Genomic DNA, 18,501 nt, shown 5'->3' on the forward strand with positions numbered 1-18,501 from the left:
GCAGTATTTGAACAGTTCTTGAAGTGAATGTGTTGGATCCGGATCTGAACGAATTTGACAAGGGCCAAATTGTATAAGCTAGATGACTGGGTCAGATCATCTCCAAAACAGCAGGTCTTGTGGGGTCTACACGGTATGCAGTGGTTGGTAACAACCAAAAAGTGGTCCAAGGAAGGACAACCAGTGAACCGGCAACGAGCCTCATTGATATGCGTGGGGAGCGATGGCTAGCCCGTCTGGTCCGATCCCACCAAAGAGCTACTGTAGCACAAATTGCTGAAAAAGATCATGCTGGCTATGATGCTGGTCATGCAGCAATGGAAGAAGGTGGTGTGGTCTGATGAATGACGTTTTATTTTACATCATGCATGTGCGTCGTTTACCTGGGGAATTATGCTCTATGGGAAGAAGGCAAGCTTGCAGAGGCAGTGTGAAGCTCTGGGCAATGTTCTGCAGGGAAACCTTGGGTCCTGGCATTCATGTGGATGTTACTTTGAGATGTACCACCTACCTAAACATTGTTAAAGACCAAGTACATCCCTTCATGTGTCTCCCGGCAATAGTACAGTACAGTGCTCCGGACTAGTCCTCCATCTAATGGGTTAGATCTCTAGCCTGCCAGGTATTACAACTGGACTAGGGAGCGAATTGACTCGCCCAGCTGCAAACTGTCTCCCTCCTGAAGCCTCCCCTGTTTCAGCCCTGAATTATACCCCGTCAGTAAACCTAAAAACTAAAGGATATAACTAAAGGCCTACTAAAAGGCCACTCCAGTTAACAACAGCTCTATTCTAATGATTGCCAGTTGGTTTGGTTGCTGAGTGTTCATTTAACAACAAGTATACTTTTGTCCTAAGGAGATGATTCTAATTGGGGGGGCTGGGCTAACCATTTAGATCCTGTAATGCACTCTTCCTAATTTTTTACCATTTACAAGAAGGGTACTCAGGCTTTGGTGACTTGTTTCTCTAAACTAAAATTATAACTAAAACTGATTCTAACGGCGCCTCCATCTTTTACTACTCAGCCCCTTTTGTTGTATCATATCCTCCTTTCTTAGCGGTCGCTTATCCATCCGGGTCCAAGGTATATAAGGTGCGTCAGAGTGGTGGAAGCCCATACTCCGGGTCTTGCCGACACATGGTAACGGTATTTCCTAATGGTAGTGGCCTCAGGATAATGGATAATGCGCCCTAACACACTATAAAAACTGTTCAGGAATGGTTTGAGGAACATGACAAAAAGTTCAAGGTGTTGGGTTGCCCTCCAATTTCCCAGATCTCAATCCGATCGAGCATCTGTGGGATGTAGTGGAACAACAAGCCTGATCCATGGGGGCCCACAGGACACTGTCAGAGGTCTGGTGGATTCCATGCTTCGACAGGTTAGACCTGTTTTGGCGGCACAAGGGGGAGCTACCCATTATTAGTGGCACAGAAGTCCAATAACAAAGCACCACTTGGATTCAGATCAGGCAGGCCGTTCCTCCCAATCACCCCCTTCCAGGTTTCTCCATCGTTGCCCACGTGAGCGTTGAAGTCTCCCAGTAGAACTTTAGAGTCCCTAGGTGGAGCCCTTCCAGGACGCCACCCAGAGTCTCCAAGAAGGCCAAATACTCTGAACTGGTGTTCGGTGCATAAGCACACACAACAGTCAGAGCCTCCCACTTAGCAACTTGTAGTCGCATAGAGGCGACCCTCTCATTCACTGGGGAGAACTCCAACACAGGGGCACTCAGCAGGGGGCAAAAGGAGAGAGTCCAGCCCCTCTCCAGGAGTTTGGTTCAGCCAGTGGTGTGCGTAAAGGTGCGCCCAACTATATCTAGTTGGCACCGCTCCACATCCCGCACCAGCTCCGGCTCCTTCCCTGCCAGAGAAGTGACATTCCACATCCCTAGAACTAGTCTGCGATGCCGAGGATCAGCAGGTCCAGGCCCCCGCCTTTGCCCATCGCCCGGCTGGCATTGCACCCATCCCAAACGCCTATCCCTGCAGGTGGTGGGCCCACTGGGTGAAAAAAGTATGTCACTTCTGTTGCAAAAAGCGACATGTGAAAGCAGATTGCTATTATCTAAAGAAAAGAAACAAACAGATAAATGTAAAGTTTACGTCATTGGCGGCTCAAGTGGTGAGTGGGATTTCGCACCTACCTTTTTTTCAGGTGTGTGAAAAAATGGTGTGTGAGAAAGTTTCTTGTGAGGATGCTTATTTGCCTTTCATATCAGGTGTTTTTATTTCCCGCACAGGACAAAGTGAGAAGGTGCCGGGTAAAATCCTCACTCAGGTGTGTTCGGGACTCAGGTGCGTTCGATTCATTTATCCTGGCGTTAGTTCTCCCTTTTCAGAGCAGTCTGATACTGGTGGTTTAGCGCTAGTTTGGGCATGGGATTGTCTATCCTGTCTGCTGCAGTGCACAGGCTGCATCTGTTTTCAGATTTGGTGCAGTGGGAGGTGTGCATCACAGTGCACCTGGCGTTGAAGGAGTCAATCTCATTCTTGTGAATGGGCTAGCTCAGGCATGGGCAAACTACGGCCTGCGGGCCATATATGGCTCGTTGGGCTTTTTAATCCGGCCTGCCAAACCTGTCTAAATTATATAAAATAATATTATTAAACCTTATTTATTTGGCATTTTCCCTGCAATGCCTGCGTTTCCCCAGTAGATAGCACACCCTATGTTCATTGGCCTTTGTTGGGTGTATTTACTCTCTTGGTCTCACGCTTTTCCCCTTTTCCCCTTTTTGCCCTTGTGTTTAATAAAGAGTGGACAACAAAATATTTTTTCACTGAAGTCCGATCAACGGCTGTTTGTCTGATATGCCAAGAAACGGTCACAGTATTCCAAGAGTACAATATCAGCCATCACTTTGCTCCGAATCATGCTATCTATGCTAGCAAGCAGTCAACGCAAGAATGGGCGGCTACTGCTGAAAGGTTGACAGCTAATTTACAGACTCAGCAAAGCTTTTTTCAACGACAAACTGCGATTCAAAAGTCAAGTACAGAGGCAAGTTTTTTGCTGGCATTCAAACTAGCAAAGGCTAGCAAGCCTTTCTCCGAAGGCGAGCTTTTGAGAGAATGCATGATAGAGACAGCAGGGCTCTTGTGTCCGGAGAGCAAAGACAAGTTTGAAAAAGTCAGTTTATTACACAGGACAGTGACTCGCCGCGTGGAACTGATTGATGAAGACATAGCCAGCGAGTTAAACAAAAAGGCGGAGACCTTTAATTTATATTCACTGGGCACTGGATGAAAGTAACGATATAAAAGACACTGCTCAGCTCCTTATTTTTATCCGAGGGATTAACGACAGTTTTGAGATAACGGAGGAGGAGTTTTTGGCCATGGAATCCCTGAAAGGACAAACCCGGGGAGAGGACTTGAATGACCAGGTGTCTGCTGTCATCGAAAGAATGAAGCTACCTTGGAGTAAACTTGCCAACGTCACCACGTATGGATCGCCAAATTTAACTGGAAAACACGTTGGGCTGCTGAAAAGAATCCAGGATAAAGTGAAAGAGGAAAACCCTGCACAGGATGTTATTTTCACTGCATCATTCATCAGGAGTCTCTGTGTAAGTCCGTATTGCAGCTTAATCATGTTATTAATCCAGTTGTAAAACTTGTTAACTTCATACGAGCGAGGGAACTTCAGCATCGTCAGTTTATTACGTTCCAGGAGGAAACCGATGCGGCTCACCAGAACTTGCTTTACCACTCTCGTGTCCGCTGGTTAAGTTTGGGCAAAGTGTTCCAACGAGTGTGGGAGCTGAAAGAGGACATCAGCGCATTATTGGAGTTAATGGGGAAAGCCGACGACTTTCCTGAGAAAGTCAAACTGGCTCTGTGACTTTGCGTATGCTGTGGACATATTTTCACACATGAATGAACTGAATGTGAAGCTACAAGGGAAAGATCAGTTTGTACACGACATGTACACAAATGTGAGCCTTCAAATCCAAGCTGACCTTATTCTCCAGACAACTTTCAAACAAATCTTTCGCTCATTTCCCCACATTAGCCATGCAGAAAGAGGCCCCCTGAAACGAAGAAATACAGCAAATCACTGGATGACCTACTCAGAGAATTCTGCTGTCGGTTCTCTGATTTGGAAAAAATTGAAAAATCACTTCAGTTGGTGTCCTGTCCCCTATCATAAGATCCTGAAACAGCACCACAGGAGCTGCAGTTAGAACTGATCGATTTTCAGTCTGACTCCGTGTTAAAGGAGAAGTTCAACTCTCTTAAACTGAATGACTTTTATGCTTCACTTCATGAAGCCAAGTTTCCAAACCTGCGGAGGACGGCACAGAAGATGCTGGCATTGTTTGGCTCGACCTACGTGTGTGAGCAGATGTTCAGCCTCATAAACATCAACAAAGCACGTCACAGATCTAAGTTAACGGACCAACACCTCAGATCTATTCTGAGAATTGCCACAACAAAACTTACTCCAGACTTTGATGCACTGGTAAAAAAGGGAGACCAACAACACTGTTCCCACTGAAAATCAACGTGAGTTTCTCTACTGTGTTGTGAAAAAAATGCATTTTGAAAATAATTTGTACAAAAAGCTGTCACGACCAGAACAGGGAGGAACCCAAACACACGACACAGGGAGACGGGAGGCAGGCAAGGGATGTTTATTAACCGGGACGGTGGAGCTGGCCGGGGGGACCTGGTCGGGAGGGGATGGAGCAGGGCAGGGCAGGGACGATGACCAGGAGATGGGGTCCAGGATCCGGGTGGAGAGACGGGGAACCAGGCTGGGTGGAGAGTCCTGGTCGACGAGCGGAGACAGACAGGTGAAGGCGAGACAACAAGACATAAACTAGAAACTTGGAACGGAGCCAATCGCGATGCAACTCGGGGAAAGCTAGTTGACGGTCTGGCAAGGAATGGCTAGGAAGCTGGGGCTAAATACAGTGCGGGTAATTGATCCCAGGTGTGTGCAATTGGGTCTGAGTAGGGAGCTGCAGATGGGGCAAGGGCGGCCTCTAGTGGCGCTGGGAGGCCGTGGGCCTAACAAAAGCAGGCTGGGTGGGAGGGATTGAAAACTAGCGACCATTCTTAAACAATGCAGGATGCTCAAGGACATGGTAAATAGAACAAGTAAAACATCACTGTATTGTACAATAGAAGACACCAGGCTCTATAAAGCTCTGGTTGAATTCCTAAAAGTGATCCGAAAGTGTTGAATCCAATGAGAATCATTGATGGATCACCCTCTGAAAAGGGGAATCAAAGCGCTGAAGAAGTGTATGGTTAGGTAGGCAGATGCCAAAGCATGATAGTATTTTTTTTTTTTTTTGTGTGTGAAATATTTTTTTACTGCTGTTAATAATTCTTTTTATTATTATTATTTTTTTTCAAAAAGCCTTGCATATCCATGCTTTACTACCTATTAAAGGCCAAAACCTTTTATGCAATGGCCTTTACACGTCATTTTTATTACTTCACACAAACACTACATCCATCTGCTCGTGGCACGGCCCCTCTGTCAAATTTTAGAACCCATTGTGGCCCACGAGTCAAAAAGTTTGCCCACCCCTGGGCTAGCTGGTGGGCGCGTGTGGCCAGATGTTCCACCATCTGCAGTTGTTAATTCAGTTCCTGTGATTAACAGTGAACCAGATGAGAGTGAGTGTGACTTCCCAGAGGTGTTTGCTGCGTGTGCCGTGATGCGGACTGGAGCCATTTGCAAGAGTCAAAAAATGTTGAGTTGGCAAAGCTATAGGCAGTTCTCCAAGATTGTTTGGTGACACCTTCACAAACTCATCTTATAGAGCATGATATAGTAGTGGGGGATCAAAACCAATCAAACAGCAGTTTTATAGTGTCTGATAAGATCTTTATCTGCTGATAAGAGCAAGTATTTAGACGCAGACATTCAGTACAGGCTGGAAAACACTATTGCTAAACCAACATTGTCTAGTTGGGCCAAACCATACCTGCTTGTCCCTAAGTTTGATAACACCCCAAGATTTTCCTCTGATTTTCATCAGGTCAACAGTGTTACCATCCGGATGCATTTCCACGTCCACGGATGGATGAATTCATCGACCAGGTTGGACCTGCGAAGTTCGTGAGTAAATTTGAGCTCAAGGGATATTGGCAGGTACCATTGGCCAAAAGAGTGCAAGAGATTTCTGAATTTATAACTCCATCAGGCCTGTATTCATAGAAGGTGATACCTTCTTACTTGCGAAAAGCACCAGCAACATTACAACGTTTGAAGAATATGGTGGTTGGTGATTTGGAAGGTTGTGTTGTTTATTTGGATGACGTGGTTGTCTACAGTGACAGTTGGGAGAGTCATGTTTTACATATTCCCTCGTTATTTTGTACGTTTGGCTGCTGCACGACAGATTTTGCTCATACAGTGGTCCCTCGACTTACGACTGCATCTACTTACGACTGATCCAAGATACGAGTAGTATCGTAGTCGCGAAAATTTGTATCGATTTGCAACCAACTGCTCCAAGATACAACCGTGGAAAATTGCAGTTGGCGCATTGGCGGCCAGTCAGCAGCCAGTCAGCAGCCAGTCAGCAGTCAGTCAGCAGTCAGTCAGCGGGCGACCTACATCGTGTGTGCACATAGTTCGTGGCTTATCCATATTTTTTTCATATTTACTGTGTTTGTGCTGTGTATTTTGTTTATTTTCACCCTTCATGATGAGTCCCAAGAAGACGGATGATAGAAAAAAGAAAAAGGCAATGATTCTTATTGAAACTAAGAAGGAAATCATAGAAAAATATGGGCGTGGTGTATATGGAAAAAATTGCTTTTACATATGATTGTTTTAACATACGACCGTTCTTATAGAACGAATTACAGTCGTAAGTCGAGGTACCACTGTACAACAGTAACATACCTTGGACATGCGACTAGTCTAAGCAAAGGTGCTGGATGTAGAGCAGTTTCCTTTGCCAACATCAAAAATGGAGCTAATGCGGTTCTTGGGAATGGTAGGATACGACCACAGCATTTGGAGAAACTTTTCCTCTGTTGTTCTTCCCTTTATTGATTTATTCAAGGCAAATGCAAATTATGTGTGGTCTCCTATTTGTCAGTAGTCCAGAACACCAAGGCCCTTCTTTGTCATGCTCCAGTGCTGGCCGTTCCCTGTGTGGAGAAATCGTTCAAGCTGCAGGTTGAGGCCAGTCACGTAGTAGTAGGCGCAGTATTGATGCAGCCGGACAATCAGGAGGTAGATAGGCCTGTAAGCTTATTTTCTACGAAATTTAACAACATCAACTTAACTACTCGGTGATCGAAAAGAAGACTTTGGCTTTAGTTTGGGCTTTGCATCATTGAATGTAGGTTCAGGAGTACCAGTTGTTGTATTTACTGACCACAACCCACTAACATATTTGAAGTCTTTGAAATGCCTTAATCAAAGGTTAATTAGGTGGTCTCTGATGTTGCAGGCTTATTGTTTGGACATTCACCACATTAAGGGGTCTTGCCCCTGTGATGTGATATAACCTGTGTTGTATTTACCTCTTTTCTTCCTTATGCAGTGTATATGCAGGATCCTGGTGCTGAGGTTGAGGGGGAGTGTTGCATGCAGGTTGTCTATTTTGTTTTGAGAATTCACTGAAATTGTTGTCGTGGCTCCTGTGGGGGTGGAGGGGGTGGGATGGTGACCACCCTCCCTCTCTTCGCTGCTGGGTTGGCTGCTTGTCTTTGTGTTTTGTGTTGCAGATGTCCAGTAGGTGTGGTCGGATCATCATTTATTAGGAACACCTGGGTCCTGTGTTCCCAGTACTTAAAGCGCATACCCCAATACTATAAGAGTGGAGAGAGGAAACTCTGCTCCCTAGCTCCATGCCCTCAATCTTTATCTTTGTTTATTCTTTTGCCATACATCACTCCACTCACTATACTTTATTTTTGCCTACACACCAACACTACTGACTTACTGACTGCCACACCTCATCGCAACTTTGACATTTATAGTTGTTTTGGTTATTTTCAAATAAATGGTTTCTCTGTGTAACCTCCTGTTCTATGTCATGGTTTTTGAGATGGTAATGACACTGGTATGAAACCCAGTCATAGTTCACCCATCGATACCACTACACGTTCGATGTGAAGCCGGCACTAGTATCCATTGTCTAAATTAACTTAACACTGAAAACCTATTTCAATTAGACTATTTTTACATGTAATGAAAAACAAATGTCAATATTTAAATGTGTAGCTCAGTGCATTATGTTTTATTAGGAAAAAAATAAGTTAGCATTTCATTCAATTCAACTTACAAATACATAAATAAAAACAATGGGTTGCATTCATTACAAACATGAGTGGACCAGTTGTAGAAAACGACTTACAGGATTTATCAAACAAAAGAATAAGAGAATAATTAAAGCACTTTTCTGCACTCCGAGAGACCACAAGCCCTTGGCTTTGATAAAGGAAGAGGAGGATCAAAATATTTCCATTTAATATGTGTTACATTTTTTTTCTTTGTACAGACCAACATTGTAATGAGGAAAGCAGGTGAGTGGAGTCCAATTCATTTATTTAAAACATAGCTATAACATATCGTGGTATATAAGGGCAAATACAATCAATATAATCTATTGATTATATTTGCCCTTATATTAAATATAACAAAAAAAAAAAAAAAAGTTCAGGTCGTTCATGACATTTGCTCTCTCAGGTTGTTCCAGATTGGATCAAAGGTTCAACCATTTCATTTCAGGTGACCTGAGGTTCAGGTGGCTTTGGATCTTTTCCATGGAAAGTATTAACGTCTGCAAGACTCAAAGAATCTTTCCATTAGACCCGTCTAAAGTATCCTGTTATCCTGTTAAAACAGAGCCCCTCATCGGGAGTCGTAACAACTCATGTCACGATACATCAGTATCATGAGTGTATTAATGTTAAGTGATAGGTTGGCTATTTTTCAAGCCAGTCCTCATTAAGATGTGGGTTCCAATCATTTAAAACTGTTCACAGCACAGCCCCCTTGAACGCTTTATTCTTGAGAAACTTACCACTCTGCTGCAGGGTGGTAAGTTTCTCACTAGGCTTAAATGCAGTCCAATGGGGCCAATGTGTAACAGTTAAATTTCCTGTTTAAGCAGTGATTTTCAACCACACTGCCGCACCACACTAGTGTGCTGTGAGAGCTTGGCAGGTGTGCCATGAAAATGTTTTAAATTCCACTTGTTCAAATTCCACTTAAATACATAAATTTCCGATTCAATATGACATTTAACAACTGAAAGTTGTGAGAGAAAGTCATGCAAGCAAGTGCTAAACAGTACCCTAATGTTTCAATAACACTTTTTTTCTTATCCTGTGAAGAAACAACTATGAATACCTTACAAATTAATGAGCAAAGTCTATCTTACGTATATTACTTCACGTATGAAGCCTCTCATTGCAAACGTATTAACCATAACCCATTGGACTACCCATTGGAAAGACTTAAGTGTTAAGGCGATACACAATTAACATCTGTTTAAGAAATGTTCTGGTACATTGTATTTTGTTGTTATATACTGTACACGCCAAAATTGGATTTTCCATCTGTAAAATGATGTGCTCTCATAAACAAAAAACACAACTTTTCATTTGCACTCGAAATAATAGAAAAATGTTATTACTTAGCCCTAGGATTACATGACTCTAAACAGAGCCGTTTAAGGTTGTAATAGTGTCCTCCCCTAAATAAATCTGAGGTAAATGATGAATTAGATAAATCCAGTTCATCTAAACACGATAAAAATGTGTGATGTGTGATGTGAAATATAATATCCATTGATCCATCCTATGATTTAAGTATAACTACTTAACCGTGTTAATTTTTAACTGTATAAATCCCAACCTGGGGCAACTTTCCCTATAGATATTATGTACCATGGCCTCAGATCCTCCAAAAGATTAACGTACAACTCTACATTAAAAAGACTAAATCTCCGCCGTATTTTATGTCTTTTCAAAGTGGTAATCACATTAAAAATGTACTGATAGTCACAACGTAATCGTCGAAAGCACCAAAAGAGGTCACAGTTATGGGCCAGGCTCAGACTACACAACTTTTAAAATGTGTGATTAATTACTGCGGTTCATATTACTTAAAATACAATACAATAACTATTTTTCTTTAGCTCAAAGACTGGTCCACCAGAACAACGAAGGACCCCAACAAGGGCATTTTGTCGCAAACCTCCAAATATTGTCTGCGCCTGCCAAATTACGGCTAAAGTCCTGTAGTCTGAGCAGGTGTAATTCACAGTGTCAGATTAAAGTCCATATTTGGATGGCAAATACCATCGAGTTACAGTAATATAAACATCTTTAAAGCCAGCATGCCATTACAGATCACCTCCTTTGTTCGGTGCAATGAACTTTTTAAAATCAGTCCTGCTATGACTGTCTAAATGGGTAAAAACTGGATTGCATTAGATTAATTTCAGCCAGTTTAAATGTTTTGTTACAGTTAAAGTGTTAAGCCGTCGGTTAAAATGCAGGTGTAGTGTCTCAGCCAATGAGGTGAGACACTAGATGACAGCAGAAGTAAAGTAGGTTAAAAGAATACTACCCAACATGAGATCTGCAGTCAACAGCGTAGGGTATGGTCCTACATAATGGTCCTTCTCAGAAACCGATGAGCAGTTACACATGCATGGTGGCACAGAGGGTGACTCTTCCTTTTACTTAAGCTTTATTTTGATATCAAGAAAGTACCATTGGCCACAGTGTCCTCCAGGCTAGCCAGTGATAACTTGGGGTGACATTGTTTTGTTTTTCCAATTTGAATGCTGTGATATTGGAACAAAGGCTGATATCACAACCGAAAAACTTCCTGCTCTTGTCTGACGGTTGTACGACATTTTTGAGGAACGTCAATTGTCGTGCTGTCAACATCCACCGAATTTCAGTTGAAGTAGAGAGAGAAAAAAACATGGGGGTCAGGACCTGCCTTGTCATCAAGTATATCAAATGAGAAATGTTGAAAAAAAAATTATAATACCTGGGGGAGGGGTTTGGCTTGTGGGAGCCATCACCGCAACTGGCTAGATTTTCCCAGAATCCGATGCAGCCCTGGCGACATGAGGAAAGGTTTCTCCGTACTGCCGTCGTTCCTCTCCAAGTCCTCGCCTGGTTTGGTGGAGGGGTGGACGAATGGACAAACAATGGCATTGATAACAGATAGATGGGAGAGGGAATGCAGGGGCAGACAGGTGGAAAGTTGGATTGACAGGTGGATGGATAGAGGAATAGATGAATGGAGAGGACAGCAGGGAACATGGGTTAGATGGTTGGACAATACCAGAGAGAAAGTAGAGGTTAGAGGGGCTTTGTAAATAGCTTTGTAAAAAAGGCAATTTTTTTTTACATCTTGGTGGAACCGGGTCTCCTGCAGCGGAATTGCCTCTTAGTTACGTTCATGTTTTTAGTTTCAAACAAATAGGAAACTCATAAATAAATCTGAAATAAAAACACACTCTGAGCGTCTATTGCCAAGTTGCCATTCAGTATAGCACTAGTTCTGTCTTGTCTCCCCTATGTGATGTCATGTTTAAGTTTGCATACAATGTCAGAATGTCAGACCCTCCCCCACCCCCAAATGAATTTGTGACACGGTGGAACAGTGCATTGCACTGCTCCCTCACAGAAAGAAGGTCCTGGGTTCAGTTCCCACCTGGGGTGCTGTTGGCACTGCACTCTGGTGGGTTATCTCCCGATTAGGGCCTTTCTGTGTGGAGTTTGAATGTTCTCCCCGTGCTCACATGGGATTTCCTCCATATAACATCGTAAAGAACCCCCACTAAAAACATGCACAAGAAACATCATCTGACCAGCGATGGACGCTGAAGTTGGTCCCGTGCGCTGTAAGCTGCCCACCGGTCCTGGCCTGAATCCTAGAGGAAGGACAAGCCTCGGTGTGTCGGCTGCTGTTGCTGCACTTTGTGGTGTGTGTGATAATAAAAGACAAGCAATTACCCGGGGGGAAATTGTGCATTCTTTTAGGGATAAAAAGGGGGAAATTCAGGGGCCGATGCCAGAGGCAGCCATTGTTGTTTTCAATTATTAACCTTCACATGACAAGAAACTTGTTGTATTAAGCCACAAATGTTATATGAATTTAAAACCATTTTTTAAAATGTATGCTAAAACAACCCAAAAGATACTGAAGCTATGAAAACGATGAAAAGAACTTAAGTCTCCTGCAGGAAAATGCCCCAAAACATGCCCAGGCAAAACACCAGTAAAAGAAAGGAACATGGCTAGATATGTTGAAACATGATGACATGTTGACACCAGTATTTCAGAGACCATGGAAAAACTCCCTAGAAACAAGACTGATTGGTTCCTTGGGACACACCCCACAAGACAATTATTGGTTCCTTACACTGAAAGGGGCAGTGCATGATCTAGGAGGGGGGAACATCTTGCATATATAAGAAGGTCCAAAAGCACAGTTCTTCAGTCAGTCTTCAGAGCCACTCACTGTTTATTGTTGTTTTTGACTATCAGATACACCTTTCAACAACCAATAAACTTTGCATCAGACTCTGCTTGGTTCCAGTGTTTTTTCTTCTATGTTTTTGAGACCAGAACAGATATAGAGGAACTTAAACAGAGGCTGATGCAGATTATCTATGTGCACGTGTTAAGAAAAAAACCCTGATGTGGAAAGTATGAGGGACCCTCTGTTGAATGTTGCTATAATCGGTTGGTGTGGGGTTTATCTTTTGAATGCTGGAGGATTGGTTTGGCTAACACAAAATGCCGGCAAACTTATAGAAGAACTATAGGAAAAAATGTGCAAAAAAAGCATGTCAGTGCCATAAGTTACTGTTACAGCACTAAGAAGAGAAGTTTGTTGGGTATTCGATCAAATCTATTGGAGAGTTTATTGTGTTTATTGAAAATAGAGTGGTATACAGAGGTTTGTTATCAAGATTCCCAGGTCTACTAAGAGACAACGACGTATATGTTATAATTACATTGAGACTGAGGAGGGCCCGGGTGTGGATGAACGTACAGCTCATGCAGGGGGTCATCAGAAAGTAATTACATATGTCTTTCTTGTGTTGCGGAAGTGCATCTAGAAAGAACACCAGACAGGTAGAACATAAAAGTTCAAAAATAACTTAAGCATATTTCTTTCTAGTGTTGAGGAAGTGCATCTAGAAAGAAAGCCAGATGGCTAGAAGATAAAGCTCAAGAATAACTTAAGTTGACACAACTACTGTGGATACTGCTTTTCGTCTTGTGTCGTCGCAACCATATGCTGCGACGTCCCAAGTGCAGGAGAGGACTGTACGGACAGGGAGTATACTGTAAGAATTGCCTCGGGGATATGCAATCGTACATGTGTCGCTAGAGAGCCTTAGGGCAGTGACCCTTGGCCAAGAAAAGAGTATTAATAAGTGCTTGTAAATATTGTTATTATAACGATAAAATAGTAATTATAACGATAAATAATAATACTGAATGAACCACCTGGAGTGGGTGGAGTGTCAGGGGGAACACACAGAGATAATTAGAACAACCAACATAGGCGTGAAAGGATTTCTGGCATTATTTGGATTAACATTGTTCATACTGTGGATCGCAACTCTGCATTGGCTACTGAAGGAAAAAAGAGGATATTAGGTGCCGTCCCACCGTAGATAGTTGGGAAAAGTATCAATAAAAGGTCTGCATACGTGAGATTATTCCCAAATCAGAGTGGCTGTCTAACTTACAAGTTGAAAGATAAACGATAGTTAATGGACAAAGAATACTTTAGCGAGGACAAAAGTCTTAACACCGAACACTACAGCGGGAAGGGGAACCCAGAGACAAGGGGTATACGTACACTTTTGGCTCGAACAGAAATACGAAGACGAGGAGGGCGCAGAACACTGGCAGGACACACAGCTTATCAATCTAAAACTTTGGCAAATTATTTGTTAACTTTAACTCAAGTAAAAGAGGATTTCCCAAACGTTCCTTGGGAACAAGCGCTGAGTGACTGGTGGACACCAAAAACTAGCACAGGTATTAGAACAGTTGTGCAATGATCCGAGTGTGGTAGCCACCATCCCATTAACCCTTGGAGGTCGACAATTGCACCCGTGCAGGATTGCAGGGAAAAAGTGACTTTGATTGATAAATCTCTCTCTGCCTCTATATACGTGCGAAAGCTTAGAACTTCCCGTTTTAGAATAATATGATAATTATTAAATTAGGTTGGATTTGGCTTTAAGTTAGACCTTGCATTTGTTCTCCCTATCTGTCTTTCCAAACCAACACCTATTTATCATGTCAATGGATTCGCGGCTCCCGAATCCACATCGATAAACATTAGATAAATATCAGACCACACCAAAATCACGATGCTTCTCTGAATTCAGCTTGGACTTCAGTGGGTTAAACCCAATATTCAGGGTAGGGGTTTGCTTTAGAGGGCCGTGACAGACAGACTCTAAATCCACAGCTGAGTATCACCGTCAGTCCAGGCGAGGGTGGGAGACAGGCAAGTGGACACACATAGTCACCCCGAGGGAGATGGGGCAGTAAGTTTAGAACAGGGGTCTCAAACTGAAATGAACTGGTAGCCACTGGCCAGGTTGTCTTGTCCTGGGGGGGCCATGTTGAACAAGGGAAAAATATACAGTCCGGTGTTTTTGTTTTTTCTTTTTATAGTTAAGGCCTAATAATATGTATGTCATCATAAAAATAAAAATGAATCATTATATTATATTTTAATCTGTTTTATATTCTGAAAACATGAGGTAAGATTGCTTGGATTGATTAAGGATAGTGATATAAAAATTTGCAATATATTATAAACATGTAACGGGCCGCATTAAATTGTCTCGCGGGCCGCATGTGGCCCCTGGGCCGGTAGTTTGAGACCCCTGGTTAAAAATATAACCCTATGGATGGTAATAAACTCAAAGACGGAAGCACGGCAGGGAAAATAATTGTACAAATTAGACCCAGGGAACTAGACGAGGAACTAGAAATACCCAGGTCCCTTGCAAGCAACCAGTTTGTCAGTCAGAACAATAGGCTTCTGTGGGAATACAAAAATGCTACCCCTCGCCACAAGATTTGGCGCTGTGCCAACACTGGAGCCCGTGGGAGCCATGGATACGAGCCAAACCAGGAAGAGTCTGCGAACCACAAATGCCCATACACAGATTATGATGCATGCTGGAAGGAGCTGATCAACGGAAAACAGAACTCCATTATCAGCTGGGACCTACAGTATATATATATATATATATATATATATATATATATATATATATATATATATATATATATATATATATATATATACAATTATTTTTATTATATATCCAGACATCAAAAATAGCTCAGCAATGCCCTGCCCAGCTTGCTGAAATTAACAGCTAACAGCAGCATGCGACTTGGGGGCGGGCAGGCGCCTCAATGCATACACAGATTATGCATATGCATACGGCGTATGTTATGTTTATGGCAATATATGGAAACAGAGAGGTTGCTGCAGCACTGACGGCACAACCATCATTCATGGGGACGCCATCGCTCAGCGACTCAGCGCTCGCCATCGTCAAATGCCCAGCACACCAGAAAACAGACACCATCATAGCCAAAGGTAACAATGCCGCCGATGAGGCAGCCAGACATTCAGTATCACTCACTACACTATGTCCATACTAGAAACGGAGGACCTGCCGCCCATCATGAACCTGCCCTCCCTCATACTGGCCCAGAGCAGAACTAGTGCTCTAGTAATATCTGTGTGGGTAAAACGAGGAGTGATTCCAAATACGCAAGACGGACCCCAGAAAGGCTTATGGCGGAGCAACAACGACCACTTTGTGCTACCCATGTCACTGCTACGATTTTCCATTAGGTATGCGCACAGAGACCATTGCCCAAGAGGGGAGGTTATAGGATGCCTCAAAGTTGTATGGTGGTCACCATTTAGCCACAGTTGATAGAACATTGCACGAGTGTGAAGTATGTGTACATTACAATGTCAGGGAGGAATTCTCAGCTCCCATAGCACATATTCCACCACCAGATGGCCCTTTCAGAAATAGCCTTTCATGACACAACCCATAGGGAGAATGAGATACAACTTTATGGTAGTCCGTCGTCTCAGAAGGTGGGTTGAGGCAGTATCCACACCAGGGCCAGACTCCAGATCAGTGGCAAAGTTTTTGTGCAGGGAAGTTTTTCCAAGATTTGGCCTTCCCGACAGCATAAGATGTCAAAGACACAAAATGTGTCTTTGACAGGACAGCGTTGGAAATGCTAGGAATCAATGGCGGGTTAAATTGGATCCAGGCCTTGCCACTAGCACTATTGTCCATGCGATTGAGCACAAACAGAAAACACACCTAACCCGGCATGAAATGCTTACAGGTCGACCCATGCCTTTACCTTACCTCAGAGGTCCTTACGAAGGACCTCCGCTTGAGAAACTGGAAAGTGGAGCTGCAAATCCACCTATTTCATCTAACACAAAACATAAAGCTGTGTTCCAACAGGTGAAAGGTGCACAGACATCAGAGAAGCAGACATACCAGAGGACCTACAAAGAATACAACCAGCGGACTGGGTGTATCTCAAGGTGTTCAAAATAAAGTGAAACCAACCTAGGTGTGAGGGACCATTCAAAGTCTCATTAGCAACCAGAACTGCCCTTAAAGTAGGCCGTAAGAAATTCTGGTTCCACCTCAATCACTGCTGCTGCACAGAAGACCCAGAGAGAACACGGCTTATAAGAGAAGAATGATCGCCTCGGGGGCAGAAGGGGCAGGTGAAACTGCTCCGCAGGGACAGGTGAAACAGCAAGGGGTGGGTGAGACTGCCTCAAAGAGACAGGACCACCACGATGATTGGGAAGGTCCCACCTGCCGCGGGGATAGAGACAATCCAGGAGACTGACTGCAAGGCGGAGAGCCATGGGGCATGACACTACAAGCAGCAGCCAACAAGCAGCAGCTGAGGAAGTGGTAAGACCACGAGCAGCAGTGAAACCACTAGCCCAGCAGGAAGTCAGAGTGGGCAAACAACCAGTCCCGGGGAGGGAGGCTCATCAGTATAAGGGCATAATACACCATCTTAAAGAAAGAACCAAAGAAATGTCATCTAGTGGGCAAGGAAGGGCCTTCACATATACATTGCGTTTAACCAAGAACCTTATGGCGTACCCAATGATCATTGGGTAATAGGTGAGAATTGGATAGTGTCGGGACAAGTCGCAGGCTCCATTCCCATGTAGGAACAGGTGGTAAATGCTCAGTATCTAGCAAGCAACAGTCGATGGGTAAATTACTAATGATATAATCAACAGCGCTTTATCAACCACACTATACAGGCTTTAGAGGGAGTGCGAGAGCAACTGCAGGCCATTTCCCTTAATACCCTGCGAAACAGATTTGTTATAGAGACACTACTTGCCAAAGATCAGGGGGTGTGTGACATTGTGGGAGACAAATGTTGTCATTCCCATTCATGCAGGCAAAGGAGGCAATCTCACTGAAGGGTTGAAGAAATTGAAACAACTAAGGGGAGAACATGTTCAACATTCCCACTGGAACACACAGGCCGCTGCTATATCCACATTTTTACAAAATCTATCCTGGCCCAAGAAACTCAAAGGTGTAGGGATTGCTACTGGTTTAATTATGTTAGTAGTATTGATAGCTTTTTGTTATATAGTCGCATTGATTAATGTTATGGTTGATAAAAGGATGAAGGCTATAACAGGCCAGTTCCCCATGCACAGAAGGAAACGAGTACACAACACATGCAGACATATACAGTACCACCTGTATAGCCTCCTCACTAACACCCAGGCGTACAATCACACAAATCAGACTGACCCCTACCACCCTTAACACATATCCACCAACTCCCAGGCATGCAAAGACACAGGTCAGATGGACTCCTATCAGTTATAGTGTTGCCACTAACAACCGATGCGTGAGATGTGAACCCCTATACATGTCTATGAAACGAGCCCGTAAAGTGGCAGATGCGGAGACCACCGCATCTCACGTATGGCTGGTTCCCCTCACTCCCATAACCCCAGCCCACGTGGATTCCTCCCGCGACACCGCAGGACATCCAGCACGACTAGATGTGACCCTTCAGTCCCACGACACCAGCCTCCTCCGAGACTTCATCCAGCTCCTTGTCAGACACAGACTCTTGAGGCAATGCCCCACAGGAGGGCCTGGGTACAACAATAGACCCGTATTTTGCCCACCCTGCCATGGTGGCAGCTATGTCTTTGCCTGGTTTTCCGTCCCTTCTGGCCAGGTTCTACAAGCTATAGCCATCCGGGTACGCAAAATATGCATCAGGGACCAATGGCGGCTCCCGTCACTAAGGCCCACCTCGATCAGAGGACATCATACAAAGGTAGAGTGGACATACTCAATACCGTCATCAACAATCTACGCCAGCGGGTGGCCACCCTCAATCAATAACTGCTGCGTATTCAGCGGCTGTGAAGCATGGTTCACATGGTGAA

General features: G+C 43.8%; 1 protein-coding gene across 1 annotated transcript in view; it reads right to left on the minus strand.

The window, feature by feature from the left end:
- Positions 1 to 8,254: 8,254 nt before the first annotated feature.
- The window catches only part of LOC307237541 (choline transporter-like protein 5-A), a gene marked incomplete at its 5' end in the record, with an annotated part of 127,842 nt that continues 117,595 nt past the window's right edge, over positions 8,255 to 18,501 (minus strand). The window contains 2 exons of the mRNA XM_080010275.1: positions 8,255 to 10,879; positions 10,996 to 11,123. Coding sequence (XP_079866401.1) covers positions 11,026 to 11,123 — 98 coding nt within the window. The 3' untranslated portion in view covers positions 8,255 to 10,879; positions 10,996 to 11,025. The remainder of the gene's footprint in view (positions 10,880 to 10,995; positions 11,124 to 18,501) is intronic.

The sequence above is a fragment of the Zeus faber genome (genome assembly GCF_960531495.2).
Source record: "Zeus faber genome assembly, chromosome: 12".
NCBI classification, from domain to species: Eukaryota; Metazoa; Chordata; class Actinopteri; order Zeiformes; family Zeidae; genus Zeus; species Zeus faber.